This window comes from Struthio camelus, chromosome 16 (assembly GCF_040807025.1).
Source record: "Struthio camelus isolate bStrCam1 chromosome 16, bStrCam1.hap1, whole genome shotgun sequence".
Lineage (NCBI taxonomy): Eukaryota > Metazoa > Chordata > Aves > Struthioniformes > Struthionidae > Struthio > Struthio camelus.
This window is the reverse complement of record NC_090957.1, coordinates 14,698,823-14,722,196: the sequence shown is the minus strand read 5'-3', so window position 1 is coordinate 14,722,196 and position 23,374 is coordinate 14,698,823. Positions and strand designations below refer to the sequence as shown.

Below are 23,374 nucleotides of genomic sequence, written 5' to 3'. Positions count from 1 at the left end.
TATGCTTGAATTTCCCTCCCAGGCAGGGGAGCCCGGAGCAGTCGGAGGCCAGGCTGGTTTGTTTCTCATGCCAGCCACGTGCGAGGCGCATACGCCAGCCTTGCAGCCTCTCCTGCGACTCGTGCACAGCTGATCATCTTGCAGGGATCCTCTGTTGGATCCTGGCGTTTCCAGGGACAAGGTAACAGCTCTGTTTACTCCTTGCAGTATTTTTTGACTATTTTGTTTTCATTTGACTAAAGCAAAAGGATGTTTTGATTCTGCTTCACTTCAGAAAAAATAAGATGCGACTTAGCTCTGCTTCTCTTTTTATGCCAGCCTCAACCACACACCTATTTTAAAGCTCACAGGCCTCTTCCTCTTTTTAAGGGTGCCAAAAATCTGAAGTAACAGGAGCATCTGTTCAGTGCAGCTTGAAGAGCTCTGCAAGGGATCCTGCAACACACCGCCTTTCGGCTGGACAGGGGTTAGCATTTAGGGAAGGCAAGTGGGATTTAAATAAGGGAGAAAGGGATCGGCATAACACAGCAAAACAGGAAAGTCACTCAGGCACATGGAGGGCCTTGTAGTAAAATACAGATGCTAGAAATGAAGAAGGTCGAGGCTGGGCCAGTAAGCTCTGACTGATGGACTGCCGCGAGAGCCAGAAGGACAGCTGGCACGCGGGAAGGCGCCGAGCAGGGATGGTGCAGTGGGAATACTTGGCCTTGCTACAGAGATCCAAGCGCCGAACGTTCCTCGGTGCAGGTCAGAGCAACGCTTCCTTTCAAAACAAGAGCAGCTCTGTCTGCAAATGCATCCGTGTTTGGTTCGTATCTAGGAAGCAACTGATCCATCTGCTGCTCCACTTAAGAATATGGATGATGAGAAAGTGACTGGCTTGGACCCAACAGAAGCAGGAAACTCCATCCTCAACTTATTGTAACATGGGGAAGTGTCTGGGAGGGCACCTGCGCCCCCAGAATCAGGCAGCTTTCTGACCTGGCATTTCCTGATGCTGCTGGGTTAGTCATTACGGTTTTGGCCTTCAGGCTGAGAAGAATTCAGTAAAGCTCAATGCCAAATCACAGTTCTCAGAAGACTTCTGGCTCCGAGTATGAAAGTGTTTATCCAGCTGCTTTAATCAGAATATTATCAGAAACAGAAAGACCCTCTTGTGGAAAGGTGAACAGATTTCAAACTCAGCTTTAGACAAAATCTCAGAAGTGGGGTATAAGCAGCTTAAATCCTAACAAGGAGTTTCCACCAATAAAGATCTCAGAAGAGCATGGTACGTAGATCCATACAAGCTCCGGTTGCTTAAACATTCCCAGTTTCTTGGGTGTCTAGACAAAATCCCATCTCCCGCAAATTTAACCCAAAAGGTCTCAATGGAGTCAGCCGCCTTGATTTCAAAATCCTTTCCTGAGAGGCTTGAATTTGGAGATCCTTACAGAGATTGTGTAAGGGATGATAACTTATTAATATTAATATTAACCTGAAAACATCACGGAAAACTACATGATGTTGCCACAGACGAAAGTCTGGAATGACTAAAGCTTGTTCATCTATATGGAGCGTTACGGAGCAGCTCCGCATTGCTGAGCTAACACATGAACAGCCAATGAATCACTGTCAGCCTCCAGCAGAGGTGAGCTCCAAAACAGTTTATAAACCAACGTTATGAAATAGCACTTTACTGACAAGAAAGTTCTCTGAACAGCTTTAATGTTTACCACAGCTGATAAGCAAATAGCAACAACATTACTCCTCTGCAGTAGTTTCCACCCTGGATGGATTTGATGCACAAGAACTGCCAGCTAAAATCTTTAATGCTTTTCACTAAGAACACATTCAAGTTGTTCCGTTTCATCCACTCAAGATATCTCCCCTGGAGAACAATCATTCCTGAAATGTTTGCTGCTCAACAGTTGCAATAGCTGGGGAGCGGTAGGATGGGTCACTGGATGCCAATGTCAGGCAACGTTGAAAATGCTGATTCTGCCACTGAAAGGTGGCGTGTCGTCAGATCTGGGATCGCTTCAGTTTAGAACAGGCAGTCACAGAATCAGATTTCCTTATTGCTCTTTGATATGCTACCTCTCAACTCTGACCTGCTGGAGTCACTTCTTTAAAAAGCCAGAACAACTTTACTCTTGTGACAGACAGATCAACCCAGGGGAGTGTAACGGTTTTCTGTTTAGACAGTTTTCCTGGGTATTTCATCTGTGCACAACAAGCTCTCACAAGTCAAAGGACTTCCAGTATCCTTAATGTATTAGACAAAAAGTCTTTCTAGTCCAGTATCCTGTCTTCCACGCACCAGAAACAGACACTCAGCAGAAGTTTTAAACAAAAAAGGAAACCCCCAAAGCCATGCATACCCTCCTTGGCTTTACCTTTTGTGTGTAGCGTACCCGGGAAGTCTGTGAGGTCAAGAGAAGCTGGATCCAGCTCATGAGCTGGACAGCTGACATTGCTGCCCTGAACCAACCCTCCTATGCGCAAAAACTTCAGCTGCTGTCCTACAAACACATCAGCACAAGTTGTGCTTTGTAGGCTGAGGGCAATTTCACTGATGATTTGCTCAGAGGACTGTTAAAACCATGCATAGCTCTTCTGAGCAGAGTTTCACCTGAGCACCAGCAGACTTTTGTCATATTAAAAAAGAAGTTTGACCATGGACTCTTTTGAGCCACTTGGCAGCTTGGGGTGCATTTTGGCAGCTGTGTTCCATTAGGAAGGCTTTACAAGGCAATGCAAAAGGCTGTCTTTACATCGGCATTAGCAGGCACCATCTACTGGGGACAACGCAACACAACAAGCTCTTTGTTATCCTGCAAACTGGAAGTGCGATTTCTAGATTAGGCAAAACAGCGCTGGCTGAATCCTGGCCCAAAAAGCCCAAAGGCTTTATTGGCGTCGGTCAGAACTTCCTCCCAGGTCACCCCGTCTCTCTCCAGGCCTGCGGTATTTGAGCAACTTATTAAGTTGCATTATTTCTTAGGGCGAGGTGGGTTTGGCTGTATAGAAACAGCACTGAAATTATTTGGCTGTCTCTTAAATTGTTTAGCTATTTTTGTTGCATTTCAGCTCTGCAATGATCATAAGCCTCTCCCACGTTGGCATCCTTCTGTTATGCTTTTCTCTATAAAGTCATTGTTGAGCTTGGCAAATGCTAGATATATTTTTATAAATAAACCACCAGCATTCCATACAGCACTGACTTCCAAAACTAGAACCTTGCTGCTTTAAAAAAAAAAAAAAAAAGTATTAGAGGATAGATCGTGAAAAAAGATCAAGGAAGTAGAGAATAGCTGTTGCCAGCTCAGAAAGCCCAAACCTATTTGTTCTGCAGGCATGGCCTCTGTTTCCCTTCTCCTGACAGATCTGCGGCCCTGTCTCTCCTTTGCAGTTTCGTTGGGGTGGAGGCCTACCAGTTTCTTGCAGAGCACCTCCTGGAGAGAAATTCCAAGTAGGACTGACAAGATATGCCTTGTGTTTTCAGTTCAGCTTTGTATTTTCAGTTCAGCTGTTGTCCTATTAAAAGCAAAAAGTTACTTGTCTATGGACACGTGCGCCTCAGTTTCCTCACATGTAAAAAAAGCAACAATTCTGAAATCTGTAAAACCACTTTGAAGACTTCTGATGAGAAGTACCAATCTTTACTAAAGAATTTTATTTGCATGGAATTACAAATAAAGCCCTCGAAACAGGATCAGCTAGTCCCAGTGGTAGCTGCGCTGATTAAATTTGCAACCTGCTCAATTGGTCTAAACTGTAAACGTAGTAGGATTTCTAGCATGACTGTAAGACCCTGTAATTTGAAAGAGCAGTCTGCTTAACTGGAAAGCAAGAAGTTAAACAGGAATGTTACCAACTCAGGAAGAGCTAATATTCACTCAAACCTTAATATAGTATTGTTTTCTCCTTTTAAACTTTTAACTTTCCTTTTAGTCTTGTTAAACCTCACTCTACAGAACTTCAGGCAATTTGCTGAGGAAAAACTGCAATGCTGCAGAGGGCAATGGCATGATTAAACCACCATCTGGGTTTACATCTTTTACAAAACATATCTTCCCAGGCCACCATATTTAATTGTGTAAACCAAAAGCGACCAAAAAAGCTGTATGGGCCATCAAACTAGTATCATCCTTTCCATGGATGACTTCTAAGCTTTCTATGAGCCAAAACAGCTGCTGAAAAAAAGTCTTCACTGTCTTAAAAAAACATGTAAGACGACAAACCGCGTTTCGTCCTCAATGCAAAATCAGTCATAAATGGAACAAACATTCAACAACATTGCTGGCCTAGAAGATCAGTAAAGTTGGCGACAGCTCCAGCAGTTCTGTGGTTTACTTGTGTAGTGGTCTACTTAGTAACTTGGCCAGGGCGGTGAGCGTTTAAAGGCATAAATGTTCTTGGCCTGGGGGAGAAAACAGGCTTGGAAGCTGTGTAGACCTTAAAAGGAGCTACAAGTGTTGCCCCCAGTCTAGAATGAAAGTTGAAGTACCAGCTTTTTCCACGATTACCTTTGCCAGAAGGGCAAAGATGAGAGCTCCACCAGGGAGCTTGAGGGACCAGACAGGCAACACCATGCCTGCCTTGGTACAGCTCGTTTTGGCTCGGCTCAGGCCTTACTAGTTCATTCTATGGAGCTCTGAGGGTTCAAGCTGCAACCCTTCAGGATTTCTGCTGCTCATCACTGCTTTCCTCTTTTTGCCCCATCAAACAGCTAGCACTCTCTTAGATCCACCAATACAGTAGCTACATGCGAGAGCATCCTCTAGCCTGCTTCACTCAAAATTAAAGCTTAGGAACTTAGGAACATTAAAGCTTAGGAACTACAAATATCAGAACTCTAGCCCAGCTCATTTTGACTGAACTGCGTTAGGAGCATCACACCTTAGATCTTAAACTTATAAAAATAACAATAAATACTGAATTTGTTATTTGTCTACAATTTGCCTTTTTACAGCCCCACCCATACATTAACTTTTTATAACATCAACAACACACACACACCTTTCAGATGCAACAAGCCAGCACACTCCACTGTATTGTTAAGAGGAACAAGCTGGCCTGTATTCATGATGATTGCCTTTTCTAACAGAGAACTGACAGGACCCCAGCTCTCCAGGAGAAACCTTAAAAGGCATACCATAATTAAATTTACAACCAGAGGATAATGGCCGATTTGAACTTACTGTTACCATGACCATGACCCTAAGCTAGGGAGCTAGCTTACAAACATTAACAAAAGCTATTTTTGTTCATTGCTTTGTAGGCTTTGAACAACACGGCGGAGAAGCCATGGATATTGAGTAGCTGCCTGCCCAATTATCAAGACTATGACTGCAGACCCTGAAAGCTTGCAATTGTAATATTTTGCCCACTGGAGTCTTGCACCACCGGCTGTTCTCTCTCTGAGAAAACAAACGATTGTGATAGAAAGGTAGCACTGGACACAAGCTGACTGTGGCTGTGCTGGTTTCTCACAGCCTCCCACTAACCCACTTCTCCCATGTGTGGCCTGACTTACTCTAGAGAGGGAGGATAATTACGCTCCCTTGCTTCTTCAGACCTTGGCTTCAGTGCTGAATCCCAAATACTTACAATGTGTCTGCCTGGACCTTACCTGCATCTTATCTCAAAGATAAAACTGCTGCCCTTACCACTTCTTTTTGCCATCACCCACATTTCAAAAGCAGCAACTAAAAGTTGCTGTGATATGCTGTATGCTGTCATACAGTGATATGTCACAAATTACCTTTCTTGAAGCCACTTCTTGAAGCCTTGTTTTCTGATTTATCATTGTGCGGACAAAGTGAGCTCCTTGGCAGCATGGGAACGCACTGCCATCTCCCTGCCCCTCACGAGGGCTGCGTGGCACACCAAAGCACATGCAGCAGAAAACGCAAGCAACACGGGACTTCAGTCTCTGAGAGGGAAATTAAAAATAAGCAGGGGAATAAGACCTACTTCAAACCTGCGATAGCACGGAGGCTCTCCACCACCTTAAGTGCAGATTTTTGCAAACAGCACACAGAGCTAGGGACAAAGCAGCGGTGCACTTTCAAGCAAGACCCTATTTATTACTTAGGTCATACTACAGGAAGACAAGGAATATAGAAAGAAATATGAGCGACTGAAGTAACTGGGAAACAGTAGATTTCACAAATAAAACAATCAGCATTTATTGTTGTATTACAAAACACTTCATATTTTGGCAATATTTTACAGTTTATCTTTTCCCTTCTTGGGGCCTGTTGAAGAGGTATGTGGGGGAAAAAGAAGACAAGATAATGTCGAAATCAAAGATTAATTTTCAATGTCTTTCTTTAAAAAAAAAAATCCTCCCAAACTGCCCCAGTCCCTCCCACCAAAATAAAAATCTAATTTCACTCAATTCCACTATCCAAAGAGGCCATGGGTGAAGCGGCAGGCAAAACTCTGGCAATTTCACTATTGAACGCATCAAGAAGACAAACAAAACATTCACAGTGGTCTTCAGTATGGTCTGTTGCGTTGATCATTTCTGAAGTCATTTCTGAAAGGGAATGAAAAAGTTATAAAGGATCCTTGAAGCAAACTAAATAGTCCTTTCAATCAGACATCTCGACACCTAATTTTGTGTATTCTTCCTTTTTTAAATAGCTTTATCCAACAATGCTCACAAAACACATTCACCCGGCAAATTGATTTATCTTCTCCAGCAACTCCTATGTGTAATTCATGCTTTCACAGCACAGTTGTGTGCACACATAAACAACACTGTTATCCCACAGTCTGTATCACTCCCACAATCTGTATTTTACACAACCAGGCAAGGAAAAAGAAACTGCTTACCTTCCTCCCATTTTACCACCATAGCCACCTCCCCGATCTCCACCTCTGCCACCACGTCCTCGATATCCTCTTTCTCCTCCATAGCCACCTCTCCCACGAAAATCTAGAGAGGAAAATGTAAAATCAATACATCAGCTAGGCTTGTCAAAAAGCTGCAGAAGTCTCTAACACTTTGCACTTTTTTTTTTTTTTTTTTTTTTTTTAAAAACACACACCTCCTGATGGACGTGAATCTTCTGGTCTGGGCTCACCACACTGGTTGCAGGAATTCCTGCGGGCAAAGTTCATATTACCGCATGCCCTAGAAAAGACAAGAGGATTCACCAGACTTAGTTGCTAAGAAACTCAAAGAGCATACATGAAACACCACTGCCCAATTAAAATGACACTTACGGGTTAGGACAAACCCAATCACCATTTTTGGGTTCCCCACTTCTACCCTGGAAGCCCCCACCTCTTCCATATCCACCTCGTGAACCTGTAGACAGAATTATAATCAGAATAAAGGAGGGGAAGTGTCTACAACCTATACATGAGAAACATTTATTAAGGACTGTCACTGGCTTCAGAACCCATGTGACAGAGAAACTTTCCAGGAGGAAGAAAGAGTAGGCGATTAAGGTAATCAAATCCTTACTGGGCAAGTCTCTGAAGCATAGGGACTCTGGAAGAAGCTGCTAGTGACAAGGACAAAGAATTGTACTGCTGCAAAATTCAGCATTCAAGAATTACTTTTTTAATGCTGGATTTACTGTTAGCTACAAGGTAGCTGGAAGATGTGAATAAACAAGAACAGACGTTTCAGCCACCACCAAATCTCAACAGGGTTCTACGTCCTGAAGTTGAAATAGGCATGGTCTTAACAGCGGATTTAGAATTTAGGCACATGGGGAAAAATATGAAGCAATAATAGTACACGGTGGCCAGAGAAGTTTGCGCCATCAAATATATTTTCTACAATTTTTTTTCAGAAATAAAAGGGAACTTGATCAGCTTGAATTGTCAATGGACAAATATAAATTCACTGCATTGATATAATGCATTATGAAATCTTTACAGAATTTTATCAATCACATATGGCCAGACCTAGCCACAAAACAAAAAAACCTTTAAAAACACCCTGTCTGGATTAACGCCAAGATGCATCTGACACAAATGCATGGGCAACATAGTTCCTGTGTTCTGCATCAAAAAAATCAGGAATTTCCACACCAAGTGACGTTCTTGAAGAATCTTTTTAACATCCTCCAAAACTGTCTAACTTAAGAACTAAAATTTGTTGACAGCTGCAGTACAAAGCATGCTTCTTGTAAATTCCTGTAAAATGGTAATTTATGTCTAGTGGACTACTGATAAAGCTCTGTCATGCAGATAATCGAGTTTAATTTCTATTTAATTGACTCAGACACCTAACTGCTGCTCTAAGTCAGCAGGAGTTGGATAATTTACTTCGCTTAATACCATCTGGAAACATTAGAGTACCTCAAGACTTTGCTGTAAAAAGCAAACATTCACTGAGATTCACACCTGCACATGTGGAAACTGTCATGGTGTTACTATCTCTTTATAAGCAACGATGAGACTCAAACTGGAAGGCTCAAATCATAAGGAAAGCATAAAGTCTACATACACTGTGTGAAAGAGCAATTACAGATTTCAGTTTTACTCAAGTTGGTTCTACTCTTGTTACTCCCTTTCATGCCAGAATCGCAAAGGTTCATACACTTTTACAAATCACAGCTACAAGATCATCTTGGGTTGTTTTTTTTTTTTTTTTTTTAAACAAACCAGCAATAGTTAAAAAAATATTTAACTACGCAAAAAGGAGGACTCTACAGATTTTAGTCCCACCTCGACGTCCACCACCTCCACCTCCTCTCATGAATTCAGGCCTTCTAGTTGCAAAAGAAACTTTGATAACATTGCCATTGAATTCTTTTCCTGTAAAAAGACAGAAAGTGAGAGAGAGATGAATATCACTCCCAACAACATAAGAGCAAGTTCAAAAGAACAAAAGTGATTTGCACACACCCAATTCAATACACATTTTTGAAAGCACTGGCCCCAACCACTAAGGTACTTACTAACTTTTCCATAAACCAAAACATGCTTATTTTGATTAAAATGCAATCTGCAAGTTGCAATTTATTAGAGAGGTGGCAAGAAAGTGTAATACATTTTTTGCCATGCCCATGGACAGGTAGTTTGGATGCTGCTTCAGGGAGAAGCAGAGTTCTAACACAAGCTTTTGTTCAACTCAACAGTCAGTACAAAAACAAAATATTCCCAAATAAGGGAAAGACATGAACTTTTAGAATATAAAGTCTCAATGCTTCAGCAATGCAAGATTTGTCACAAAACAAACAGGACTGCACCAGTATCTAATGCAGCTGTGTTTGCTTTACTCTCCTAAACTAAAATCAATTAGCATTTCATTAGCAAAATATAAGCCATCAAATAGCGTGCCATGTCAGATTTTTTGTTCATTAGTATTTCACCCTAAAAGCAGGGTATGAACTTTCATTGCTGCCCAAGATTACTAAATTTCTCTGGTCACACAAGGTCACTGGAGTAGGCATAATATTTTTTGAAGTCTGTTATTACAGAAGAGTATCACTGCATCAATTCTGAAGAGTTTTAGTGTATTTCTGGAAATCTGCTGTCTTTCTCCACTCAGCCCATAAATAAAAACACTTGTTCTTCACTGCGTATATAAAAAGCATTTGGCATAAGATGGCCTTAACCCCTGCTGAAATCTAAAGATGCTACTACCACACTAATAACACCAATACTAATGTTGAAGGAAATCTTTCCAGCTCCTAACACAGATTATAGTCCTACTGGACTCAAAAAGAAGTTACACTGTCCTGGATGAGATGAACACCAACTACTCTCACCCCTCATGCAGGGATGACTGAGGCACAGCAGCAAACCCTGTCTCATTACATATACATTTGTGTTCTGGATTACTAACCGGTCTACCAGAAGAGAAAAAGCCAGCACACACAAAATGCCATGAAATAGAGGTCTTCGTAAACAAAGGATACAGAAAGGAACCCCAACCTATTGAGCTGCCTCCTCCACTGTACGTTAGATCCATGAACAGTGAAAAGAACCAGTAATCTCACCGTCAAACCAGTCAATGGCTGCTTTAGCAGAAGGAGGGTCATCAAAAGATACTGTTGCTTCTCCCTTTGGTTTGCCAGTGTCCTTATCAGTATAAAGATTTATCATAGGTTTGCCAGTCTTTTTGTTGGTCTGAAAAGAAAAGTTATTTTCTCAATAGATATTCTCAGTATAGGAGGAATACCAGGAAAACCAGTTCATGGCGCAAAATTGTAAAAACTAAGTATCACAAGAAAGAAGATCCTCTTTAAGTTAGACTGCAGAAATAGATGCGTTTAACTGAAGGATACTGCCTGGCTCTTCTCCATGAAATAACGATGGGCCCCATTTGTACAAAAATTGAGGTCAAGTGCAGGAAGCCCTAATTTAGAATTGCAGAAACAGAAGAAATAGCCATAGGAACACAGAGACTTACTTGCTGAAGTATCAGGATGGTAGAACAGGTGGGGAGTTAGTGTCAAGGATTATAAAGACTAAAGAACTGGAAGAGACACAAAGCAATCTAAATGTCACTAGTAAGCTAGCAGCACCAGCAGCTTCTTTCAAATGAGCTGTCATCTGGGAACCCAGATAAAAACATTATCTACAACTTCTGGGGAGTCAGAGCGAGCATCCATCTTGAATGATATCAGCACATTTCCAATATAGTAGCTCCACAAGTTCTTTTCCTTCGTACCAATGATTTCTCATTTTGCATACCTTTATAATACCTATCTGTTTGAAGTAGTCTGCCACTTGATCTGTTGAAACATCCTCTCCGAGTCCTTGCACAAAGATGGTGTTGTTATCAGAGTTGTCAGACTCTGTATCTATGAAAAAATAAACTACATTTAGCACACATCTTTGTGGTAACAACAAAAGCAATATTTTAAGCTCAGGACCCTGCTGGTCAGTAGCAAACCCTTAAATCCCTAAGGAATCTTGCGTGAAACAAACGACAAGCAGGGAGCATAATCCTGAAGTTAACATCATTAACTCCAGAAATGCATGCATAGCACTTTCAGATGTTGCAGTACATTAGAGATGGAATACATTCAACAGCTGACCAGCAGTCTGCCACACACTCAACTTGTCCTAGAACCCATCAGAAGTATACATTTTAAATTACGTAAATTTACCAGAAATGTTATGGAAGCAAAAGCAGCCGCTTGGCTCAAGTTGACCTGAAGTTCATCAGATAAATTCTTATCTACCGCAAGAAAAAGTGTCCAAAAATTCACATGCACTTTAATAAAAGAAATTGCTTTTACAGACAACAAACGTTAACTAAATTGTTTTTGAGCCATGGGAACTGCAGCCACATCCATCTTTTTAGACCTCCTTTTCAAAAGCAATGACATAAGAGCTATTATCCCCCCACAGCCACTGCTTGTTTTCTTACCAGCATCTGATTTCTGTCCATAATCCCTTTGACCTATGAAATGGGTTAAAAAAAAAAAAAAAAGAAAGAGACTATTTTTAGCAAAAACATTTTCAAGGGATTTTTTTAAAGACAAGAAAGTATTTAAACTATGTGTGCAATGCATCTAAGATCTAAGACATTAACCAAAGATTTAGAGAATATTTACATTAAAATGTTCAATAGAAGATGTGTGTAGGACATTAACATGTTCTTTAACTTGCAGTATGTGGCAGTTGCCACACTGATGTTATGCTGGTGTTATCTTGCAAATGCTGGTTGTCAGATCACCAAGCAGTTTACCGCTTTTTTTTTTTTTTCTCTAGTACCTTTCTAATCAGTATTTGTAACAACAACAACAACAACAACAAAATCCGGTGAATGTCACTGTCTCCACAAATTCTTTCATGCAATTTGACAAAGTAGAAATCCCGTTTATGGCTAAAAGTTTGGCTATTAAAACTCACGAACACACCAGCCTCACCAAAATGTTATAATGCTTCTAACTAGATAGTAACAAGATATTGGTGGCTTTTAGATTTATAAAGAATTTCCACTGAAACATTTTGGGATACTCGGCACTTACCACCGTAATTTTTGAAGCCACCACGGTCACCACCACTGCAGAGGAAAAATTGAAGAAATGATTTCTTCCTTAAGTCTCTATGTGCTGAGCCCAAGGCTCAATCTACAGTTAACTGATCACAAGTTGAGAGTTACTATCTAGCAGCTAAAGCACCATCTCTCTGTTCTCCTCACTAATTATTCATGTTTAAAGATTAAATTACAAGAAAGTGAGTAATCTCACAGGGTGCTGCACTGGAGAAGGAGAGTCCTAAAGAGTCATTTAAACTAACACATACACATGTCTTTTTTTCAACTCTTCCTCCCATCCCATAAGCCAAAATGACTGCTATTATGAATTGGGCTTTAAAACCCGAAACATTCTTTTCATGAAGGTTAATGGGCTTTAATTGTAGGTGTAATTGCTACTTTGGAGTAATTACTACTTTAGTACTTTCCTAGAAAGAAAAAGAGCTAAAGTTAATTAATCTCCATTGTTAGGCATTTAAATACCAGGGACAAATTAGCACTATCAGCCTTTCTCTGAGAAAGGGTCTGTGGGGACCTCCTGCACTATTAGCACTTGACATTACAGAGAAGGTGTGTGTATGTGAGCTTCAAAACAGAGGCCGTGAAGTTTTAATTCATTCATTCTGAAACCTGTGGCACAAAATGTAGACCAAGTTAAGAGATTACACACATCGATTTTCAAAGATGAGGAGGAGACCTTAAACAGGATGTTATGCCTCCAATCCTATGTGCATGAAAATAAACTCTCGCTCTATTAAATGTAAATGTTTGTACTAGTAGGATTTTTTCACAACAGCATTTTCAATTGCATCCATGTTATGAATACAATATAATCAATATTCAAAGCCTTCAGGAAAAATACGTTTTCTGGATTTTTTAGAAAGTCAATAATCACGCCTGAGAAAGATTGTCTTGTACTGCCTTGTACAACTGCCTGCTTGCCCTTCCCTGCGTGGAGAATACAGCTGCCACCTGAAAATCAGGCAAGTTCATCCATCCTAAATCAGGATGGCTTTCACACTAGGCGGCTGAGACAAATCCAGCGTAAGCTGAAGTCCTCAACTAGAGGGCTATCTCCAAACTCCAGAAATTCTGAACTGGAACTAATGCGACAGTATGAGTAGCCACTGCAGCAATGTGCTTTACAACTAAGAGTCACTCCAGGTTTTAGTCCAGTCTACCAGCCAACACATCAGAATCCAAACGTGGGACACATGCACCTCAGCATAAGGCAATGAAAAATAATTAGGGAGTCATTTCTTTGGAACATCGTGTATCTGTTCCCTGTTACAGCACAGGCAGTCATCAACGGGAGGTACGGCTTGCTTAACATCGGTGAGATAAAAAATGTCCAAAATGGGGGACAAAAGAGAAATAAGGTTTCAACAGATATTATCAAAGCCGGATTTAGATGGTCATTTTCCCTGCAAGGTCACTAACAGGCTTTCGTGATAAACGTAATACTCCTTTCACATATTGTAACAGAATATCACCTTTACTGGGCCTCTTCTTGAAATATTTTTTGCTGCAGATTTTTAATTGCTATTCCGTAGAAAACATTTGAATGCTAAATGACTGAATTATTAACTCATAAGCAAATACATTCTGCTCATTAAAGGGGTAAAATTAATGAATTTGAAATGCTACATTAGAGCTGGTCTTTATCCAAGGCTGGTTATTTTCAAAGACTGATGATAAAACCATAATGGTGATCATAAAAAGGAAATTTTACTGTAAGTATCTTTCTGCCACCTCCAATTCACTTCAGTTAAAGAAAACTTTATTATGACACAACGATTACCAGTAGGAAGCCTGCTTCTCTGGGTTACTAACTCAGAAATAACAGATTCTGCAACAGTGAATACATCCATCATGCAAACATTATCCAAGTTTTCAAACCCTGGATTATGGTCCCAACTCATCAGGATAGCGTTATCCAGCACATGTAAGTTTTTTGATTTGAAAGTACACAGCAGCAGAGACATAAAAAAACCAAAACCAAAACACAGCAACCTAAAACATACAGAAAACCAACACAGCCAGGATGAAGAATGTATAGAAAGTGAGGATTTCGATAGGATGCTAGGGTAAAACACGTACACAATGATTCTGAGATGCGATGGAGTTGGATACACATAATCTACAGGAAGTCATAGGCCAATGCCTAGGTTTTGAATTTGTGGTACAGTAATTCTGCACCCCGGATTGCATATGCTAGTGCAATCCACACTTTCTAATTACTCTCTGTAGAACATGTTTTTGCTCAAAGATGCTTCAGGATGTGATCTTCCACGTAGTCTCACCTGACGAACCTAACTAAAACCTACATCCATTCTATGACAGATGAACGTTTTCCCTCATTTTTAAGTCCCCTTTCACAGACAATGTATAAAATTAGTGTTATACTCCTGAGATTCTTGGGTAAAGCTACATATGATCTCCAGAACCTTAAACAGTGAGGTAGAAATAAATAAAAAAAGAGGATAAGTTCACCTCTTCAGTATATATGAAAGGTGTACAGAAACTGTAGCACTCAAAGCAGAAGCAGATGGTTATTTGTATTTAGTATCATTGAGCTTACCATCTCTTAGCACCTTTCTACAAATTTAGTTTTAGACTTTTAACGCAGCAAGAGATATGTGTGGATATGCTGCACCAAGCAAATTCAAACACAGAAATTGATTCCAAGCAGCTGTTTCCACAGTCTCTGATTTACCCCACACTGAGACCCCAAATGTAAGTCTCAGTCTCAGCAACTGAATTACTTCCCACACTACTGTGATAGATCACGTGAAATATATAAATTGCAGTGTCTTTCACAGTCTATTGCTCTTTCAGTCTTGCAAATAGACCGAATAGAGGGGTGACCAGATGGAGTTTTGTGTTTTAACATCTTTTGAAACAATCGTGAACAGGTAGCTAAAATTCAGCAATGCCACTACCAAAGATAATAAAATAAAAGGGACTGAACTGCAAGCAGACAGAATGTGTATGTGGCATGATTCTTAGCGATAAAACTTAACTGCCATGAAAAAACGTCATCAAATGTTCTTTTATCCTACCCTTGGTCACACATGTAACTCCATTTACTCTCCAGTAGGTGATGTTTCATCTGAACATTGCTTACTTCAGCTGGGAATAACTTTCTAAATTAAAGGCAGAGTTACTTGGAGAGCTCAATACTACAGATACAAAAAGTATACTAAAAAAAAAAAAAAAGTGAACATATACTGACAGAATAGCACTAAGAACCCAGGAACCAATTTTAGCCTCCAACATGCATCTATGTCTCATCAAGCGTGTAGGTGTTACAAGAACATATTTTTACAAACAAGAAAGGAGTGCTTAGTGCACCAAGAAAATCTCTGCCAGGTGGCTTTTTTTTTTTGCTGTTTATTTTTTTTTTTTATTGCCTCTGTTCATATTTTTCCAAAGTCTATACACAGCTAAACTCAAGCATATACATTACTAGTTGAATATTAATTGTGAACACAAACCACACGGCTGTAAAAACCATTTTCACTACGCTACAGTGTCTTGATACCACAATAGGCTAATTCCCATTCAGAACAACTAATGTAGTACTTAAGACGCAATAAGTAATTTTTTTGCTTATGTCCACAAAAGAAAAATCTATGGAGAGCAAAGTTAGGTTTTCAATGACAAATCCTAACCCAGTGGCAAATCCTTTTTTAAACTATATCTATGTAGTTTTACCAAAACAGAATGGATGAGCAATTCAAAGGCAAAACTTCTCCCTTTCAGTCCACACATTCCAACAGAAGGACAATGGCATTGGTATGGCTACTCTACACGGCTGAATGGCTTCCCCAAGCTGAAAGAAAATGACCCTATTTTGTATTCCTACTGTATTTCCCACTTAGATGCTTAACCAAAAAAATTCAGTCCCACAACCACAATGAGCAGTTAGTTTCTTATTTTTCCAGCAAGGACTCTAACAAAAAAGTGACTTATTCTACAAAGAAACTTGCAAGAAGAACCAAGGTTTACCCCGAGTTTTACACTCGGCTCTCAAGACCTGAGTGTACCTGCTCTTCTAACCATAAGATCTCAAAGATGAGCCTTCTCTATTATGGGTTTATAACAGAAAATGATTTTGGTTCTTGGCCAAAATTGGATTTGTGAGACTACCAATTTGTAAAGCTTCAAAAAGAAAGGTGGACAAAAATTCTACAGCTGTCTAAAGTCCCAAAAGATATAGCTCAAGCCCACTAAAAAGACTGAAGAATAATTTTGAAATCTGAAGTTATTAAGACTAAAAATGGAACACCTGACACATAAGAAAATGTGAAGAAAATTCTTTATCTTAATAATATCAGCTAAGGTATCTGAACAGTAATTTCTCAAAAGATATTTTCTTCTCACAGTGCTGCATGACTTTGCATATGCACAGAAGAAAAACGAGTGTTGCACGCGTTCACTACAGTACTTATTCAAATCATTCTAGTTTTCAAAATAATAATTCACACCTTAACATTATCAACTATGTTTTGAAATATTTTTATAAAGAATATTCACAGAAATGAAAACTCTCAAAATTTAAAAATGCTAATTTGATTTTGCCCTAAAGAATCCAGGATAATTTACAGCACCTCCAAAGCACTATGAGATGACTTGCATGCAAGGCAAGTTTATACAGGCCACCACAACTAGCAACAATCTTGGTAGAAAACTGAGGCTGTAGCCAAAGTCACTGTATCACTAGTACAGGACAGCAGCAAGCCAGCCCTGGCACTTGGAAAGGATGCGCTGCCCAGCGTCACAGAAGAGAGTAGGTGATGCAGCTGCAAGAACATCAATGACTGGATAACATTCTTACCGCTGGACAATGAGCTGCAGCAAATTCTCCCTACTTTTAAACGTCAATCAAGACATTTTTGTTAAAAACTAACACAAAACATATTCATTAGCTTTGATCTCAAATTAACTACTAATTTTTTTGTAATGTTAAGGAACAAGAAATGGAGAAATCAAAAACCAAACATTGTCTATTTGAGAAGTCTGTGTTTAAGACAACAGCTTTTGAGTTGTTAGAACTCACCTACATATTACTTCCTAATCAGTATAAAAATTGAAGCCTATACTGTTACAGCAGTACAAATAACTGTGTAGACAAGCTTTTTAGACTGGTATTTCCTGATGGCAATGGAACTTTCACAATTTCATGCTAATATTAAACTATGATTGAAGTAAAGAAATGAAAATGATAACTAGTTTGCAGAGGGAGACCTGACATTCCTACACAAGCTGCTTTTGGGGGGGGGGGAAAAAAAAATCAAACAAAAGATACCCAAACAAACACAAAATATCCCCCCATCCCCCCCAAACCCCACATCTTCACAGTACTAAACACGATTTCTTACCTTACCGAAGTTATTTTCCCTTGATCATACAGTTTATTTAACTTAACCTTCTAGGTTTGTCTAACAAGCACATGACTTTGGGATAATACACTATTCAGAAACAGAATCCTCAATCATAATTATGCAGGAAAACTGAAGAAACATTTATGACATTGTAGTTTCAGAAAAAAAACTCACTGTAAAAAGCACTAAAGACTGTATCACCTAACAGAAGCAGATGCAAGAGGCTTTATTTTCCCAAACATTAATTTATCTTACTTTATTCTGCAAAGACAGAAGTTTGTTTCAAAGTCAAAGTCTACCAGCAGTATGTTTTCTGAAGCTTACATTCATTCCTCTTATTAGAAACAGTCCAGCTATAATTCTTTTTTTTAAATCTAGATTTCATCAGCAGTATGGAAAGCCCTTGCTGACACAGAAAAGATACGATTAAAAAGAAAAAAAGTTCTGATTTGAAAACGAATTGAAACTGAAAACGAATTTGGAAATTACTTAGCTAGTTACATTTATATTATATAAAATCCAGCTCATTGTAAAGGACCACAGCAAAGAGCTATTAATACCCTTTTGGTAACTGTGCTACCACAGCCAATTAGGAGAACACAGTCCACCTACGACATCAAAACAACAAGCTATGAGTACAATTCGGGACCACCTTGGAAGCAGCCAAACTTTAAATATGGTTTAAAAATAGAAATATTTTCTTTCTCATTTCAAACATACTGATCACACTATGGACTATGCCAAAGTAACAGTAAAAAAAGAACCTACACAAAGCATTTTCCATTATCTATTTATAGAAATAAGTAATAAATACATACAACATATTCCCAGTTTTTCATCTGGAATTCTAGCAATAACCTATAACAGTGCAGTGTATTAAAGGATGAGTGATGCTGACACTTTCTGAAGTGCTGAAGTGCTCACTGGTAGCTTCAATGTTTACTTTCCATCAGTGAGCACTCTATATAACCCTAATTGCTACCCAGAGGTACGTAAAACATAGCCAATCGTGATAAGTTTACTGTTATAAGAAATAATAACATAATTTGGCCTATTTAAACAGAATTTAAAGCAAAGGTCCCAGTCCCTCAGAGCTCTGCATGTGCAGAAAATCATCTGCAAGCAGAAAATTAAACATGTGCATAAATCTTAACAGAACAGGGCCTAAGGCAATGGTAGAATGGGTAACAGTAATGTAAATATTTAAAATCTACCTAAAACAAATGGATTTAGACTGACAGCTAAATCAATAATAAAAACCGCATTTTAAAGGAATTTTAAACTACAGAAAAACAGTGAAGAACAAGTAATGTTAATACAGCAAATCAAAAGTTCAAGTTTATGATAAAAAAAATGAATTCTTTAGGAAGCAGAAAGATAAGTATGCCAAGGCTGGCTAATTATTGTCATCAAACTCAAAAGACTTCCCCGTCAAAAGGTTAGCTACCTTAGGTATGCATTTTATTAAGCTTTTTCATCCCTGTTTCTTTTTCTCTCACTAGAAACAAATTTTTACAGGTTTTACAATATTTTATTTCAAGGGATGGTCTCTAACATTTTTTGTATTACAACTCTCATAAATAAAATGCAGCTATGTGTCATAACAATCAAGTGCTTTGGCCTCAATCTATCTGAATGTGAAAGCTTTTTCTGGGTAAAATCCATTTCTATGCAGTGCAGAACAGTTTAATTTTAGAAAAAAACTACCTTCCGTTTTCTGAACTCTAAATCTAAATTACATTAGGAAAGGCATAAAATAAACACAAATTAAAAACAGCTAAATAAGAAGATACAAGAGAAAAAATTGCAGGCACTGAAATGAGATTACTTACCTATATCCAGACATATGACCTCTTCCATCCATGTCATATCCCCCTCTACCTCCTCCCTGTGACCCGCCATATCCTCTATTATCTTCTCCATACCTACTCTTTTCACGACGATCATCTGGGGGGGGGTGGAAAAAAAGATAATCAACTTGCTCATGTTACGTAAGTTTGCTATTACAGTCTGGAAGTCATCAATTCTTATGCCTCTCCCTTACATTATCTACTCCAGAAAGTAACGGGGCAAAGTTTGGCTTTGCTCTAGTTCTCTCCTCTGGTTTCAGGGCCACGATGTATCTCAGAATGCACGTACTTTCATAGTTTAATTACACTGCATTTTCCAAATATTGAAACCATACTGTCTGAAATACAGTTTTCATTCTGCTCCCACATAGCCTTCCCAGTTTGTATTGGCAGAAGAAATCACTGAAGACAGAACGATACACAGCATGAGTCCTGCCACTTTTATATAGTCAGTGAGGAAAAGGAGTAGATCTTAGAACTTCCCATTTCCTTCTATCTTAAGATTCACCTATATCGTAAAACTGGAGTGTAAAGTTCAAAAGTTCTTCATAGTTGAGCACGACATGCCACCTTCATGCAGAAAGAAGGTCCAACAGAGCTTAGAAGAAAATTCCATCCAAAAACCGCAGAACTCCAGTGACATGGATTCTGCAAAGCTGTCTCCCACAAATGCAACCACATTAACTCTGGGGTCCTGATAGCTTTCCAACTCTGCATAATGTTTTGAAAGTCTAAACAAACAAAAAATTCCCCAAAAACAAAAACATGGGAAAAGAGCTTTAACTATTCGCCACATAATCTATCCACAGGAGGAAACGTGACTTTTTCATGGTGTAAAACATCATCTGTTTCTGCTCAGTTTTACTAGCCAATACTGAATTCATCCTGTGAGCTTTACCTTGGCTGTTGTGGCTATAGCCTCCCTTCTGAGACTGGTAGGATTGCTGAGAATGGCCGTACGAGCTTTGGTGCTGGTTATAGCCTGACTTTTGGTCATATGAGCTCTGGTGGCCATAGCCCGACTGCTGGTCATAGGAGCCCTGGTGGCCATAGCCTGACTGCTGGTCATATGAGCTTGACTGCTGGTCATAAGAGTCTTGGTTTTGTCCATAGCTTGACTGCTGGTCATAAGAGCTTTGGTGCTGACCATAGTTTGACTTTTGTTCATAAGAAGAGCCTCTTCCACTTAAAATAAACAGAGTGTGTATTAATAGCTAAATGTTCACAGAACAGAGAGCAAAGTAACGGTTGAAAACACGCGACATTGGTAAAATTTCCTAGTCACAGTTACCTCCCAAACATTACTGGCATATCCAAATGAAAATACTGTATGTATCCTCTGCCAGGATATATCTGGCTCCTGATAAAAGCAAGGCAACAAACTGTATGTCACATCTCCTTCAAGATATCCTCAATTTCAACTGCACAAGTTACTTAACAGCAGTTCTCCTCTTTACATATCCCAGTACAATGCTTACTTTCTGCCCTCTCTCAAATGACTGTCGCTTAGCCTGTAAGCTGCTAAACTCCAAATTCTCTTCTACAGAGCTGCAAGGAAGACACCCAATGCTCACGTGGTATTGTGCAGTTGACAATTCCAGCCTCCAAAAAAATCTTTGCATTCGCTGAATTGCAACCTATTTTTTCCAGACATTTTACCATTTTGCCAAGATTGTTTCTAACTTTAATGATAGCCTCTAATACGCTTGCAGTTCTTTCTACTTTCGTGCCATCTGCATATACTATCCTACCAACTTTCATCAGAAACATTGACAAATATTAAATCAGGGATACCCCTACTCAATGCATCTCTTACATTCTGAGAAGGAGTCATCAGTTGCTCTTCTCCGATTCCAGTTACCCAATCAATTTTATATCAACCACAAAGAAATCTCATCCAGACCATGCTTCCTTAGGCTGTTTACTAATTCAGCATGCAGGGCAGAAACAAAAGTATTCTGAAAATCTAGTTATATGAGAACTACTGCTCCTCTAGGCTCCAGTTGGGCTACCCTGTCAGAGAAGGAAATCAGATAGATTTGAAAAACAAATCACACCCAGGAAACGGTGGCTGTCGCTCATCCCCATGTTTTCTCCCTCAGACGCTTAGTTGCAGTTTAATTGCATTATTTTTTCAGGAATTAAAATTAATTGCTGGCCTCTGACACCTTTTCTTCTCGTCATCCTCCCTTCTCCCATCCCTTTTTCAGAAGATTAGGCACTCCAATTGCCACTCTCCAGTCTTTGGCAATCTTACTTGTTCCCCAAAAAGTCTCAGAAAAAGAATTCTAAGAGCCTAAACAAAGCTTCAGCCACCTCCTCAGAGGACTCTAGGATGAAGTCCATCGGACACAATCTGAAAATAGCCTTCATGGATTTAATGGATTAAATGCCATTAAATGGATTTAAATACCATCTAATCTGCCCTCTCCCAATTCTAACCTAAATCTTACCTTTAACATAACCAATCCCAGTGACAAACAAATTGCTAAGATTTTTGTTTGTATCTTCACTTCAAAAAAGGTCAGCTCCACTATAGCCTTTTCAACATCACTGATGAGAAGAACCATCACTGAGAGCATCGACTATGTGCTGCTTTTTCTTCCTCCCCTCAGGATGTGAACGATACTATTTTGTGGTCATCCCCTCCACAGTTGCAACCGTTTTCAATTTTTCACTTTCTCCTTGTTACAACCATACATAAGACAGCTTCCCTGCAATTTCTTTAAAAAGAACTTTTTGGAGAATCTGTGCTCTACTGCACTGTTTTCCACTGCCTGTCTAGGTAGTTAAAATACTACATTACTGCCCAGTCCTGTACTTTGTACAACCCTAATAAATGCTCAAAAAATAAAGCCAAACAAGACAAAACTTCACCATGAATCTGCCTCGTTTAGGGATGTGAAACAGATACCTAAGAGTGCTAGTTCCTGCTGCTGACAGGTTACGATATCATGTGTTTATATTAATATGCTTTGCAGTAATAATTGCACAACCAGAAACCAAGTAAAGGTTTGCTGAAGTCCTGCTAAAATTTTATTAGCTTTCAAAACAGAGCAAGAATATTTAGACCTTGGATACACGAATGAGGTAAGTACCTGACAGTTTATTTTAAACAGTTCACATGATCCTCATTAAGGAAGTAACGCAAGAAGTAACCTTGGAGTGCGTACACGTAGAAGTTCGTAAATTAGATAATAAATGTATTCTAGCATCAAGTACCCTTATAAGCCATTAAGGGAAGTCTGGCTGTATTTTCCAAGATACTTTCAAAGTTGTATCATTAATCTCCCTGAGACTGATTTAAGCACCACATCACATAACAAAAGTAAGATACATTTAAGATGGTGTAAAGTACCTAACCAATGACTACAGTACATATGCAGATTTAAGGTACTCATGCAGAGATAAAAACCATGGTGCTTTGAGAATTCTATTCAGTTGGGAAAAAAAAAAAAGACAGTTTTCTCAAATGAGATTTCTCAATTCTTTCTCTTCTTTAGACCAAAAAAACGCTTTTAACTCATACAAAAAGTCTACCAATCTAAGAACAGCTAAGAATCTCCTTGCTTAAAATATATATGAAGTTAATAAAGTCTATAAACTTGTAATACTCTTTATCAGTTTTATTGTCAAAGCTCACAATCTCTCCTACTGTAATTTCAGGCAACTGTTTAACAGAATATTATTTAATTAAAGATTGGATATCTACTCGACTTGTCTTTTTCCTAATCAAAATACTACATAGCAAGTTCATTCTTCATTGGAGTCATTATCCAAAGACCTTCTAAAGCTTCTCTTCCAATACATTCTTGACTTCAAAACAACCCTACCCATCCTTCTCACATAAAGAAATAATCTCCCTCTCCTTCCTATTCTTTCAGATGTTAAAGAGTTCTCAGAGCAGGAGAACTGGGTGTTTGGGGACTTTTTTTTAAAGCAACTATACCAGGAAACTTATCACAGCTATAGTTAAGAAGGTGCAACTGCTAGACAGTATTTTAAATAGCTATCATTAACTCTGCTTACTTACCCTCTAGATGATCCTTTTTGTTGCCCCTGACTGCCATAAGACTGCTGGTTGTATGAACTCTGATTTTGATTTTCGTAACTAGATTCATCATCGTATCCCTCAGAATCTTGTCCATAACCTAGAAATTAAGCAAGAATTTTTTTTCAGTAAACATTCA

At 39.1% G+C, this 23,374-nt stretch overlaps 1 protein-coding gene across 1 annotated transcript in view; it reads right to left on the bottom strand.

Moving 5' to 3' along the window:
• Positions 1-6,151: 6,151 nt before the first annotated feature.
• Positions 6,152-23,374, bottom strand: part of TAF15 (TATA-box binding protein associated factor 15) — a 22,807-nt gene continuing 5,584 nt past the window's right edge. Inside the window, exons 5-16 of the mRNA XM_068909355.1 lie at positions 23,218-23,335; positions 20,083-20,369; positions 19,167-19,281; positions 11,940-11,974; positions 11,336-11,368; positions 10,654-10,763; positions 9,957-10,086; positions 8,680-8,769; positions 7,222-7,306; positions 7,044-7,129; positions 6,829-6,931; positions 6,152-6,529 (exon numbers count right to left, since the gene is read on the bottom strand). Coding sequence (XP_068765456.1) covers positions 6,490-6,529; positions 6,829-6,931; positions 7,044-7,129; positions 7,222-7,306; positions 8,680-8,769; positions 9,957-10,086; positions 10,654-10,763; positions 11,336-11,368; positions 11,940-11,974; positions 19,167-19,281; positions 20,083-20,369; positions 23,218-23,335 — 1,232 coding nt within the window. The 3' untranslated portion in view covers positions 6,152-6,489. The remainder of the gene's footprint in view (positions 6,530-6,828; positions 6,932-7,043; positions 7,130-7,221; positions 7,307-8,679; positions 8,770-9,956; positions 10,087-10,653; positions 10,764-11,335; positions 11,369-11,939; positions 11,975-19,166; positions 19,282-20,082; positions 20,370-23,217; positions 23,336-23,374) is intronic.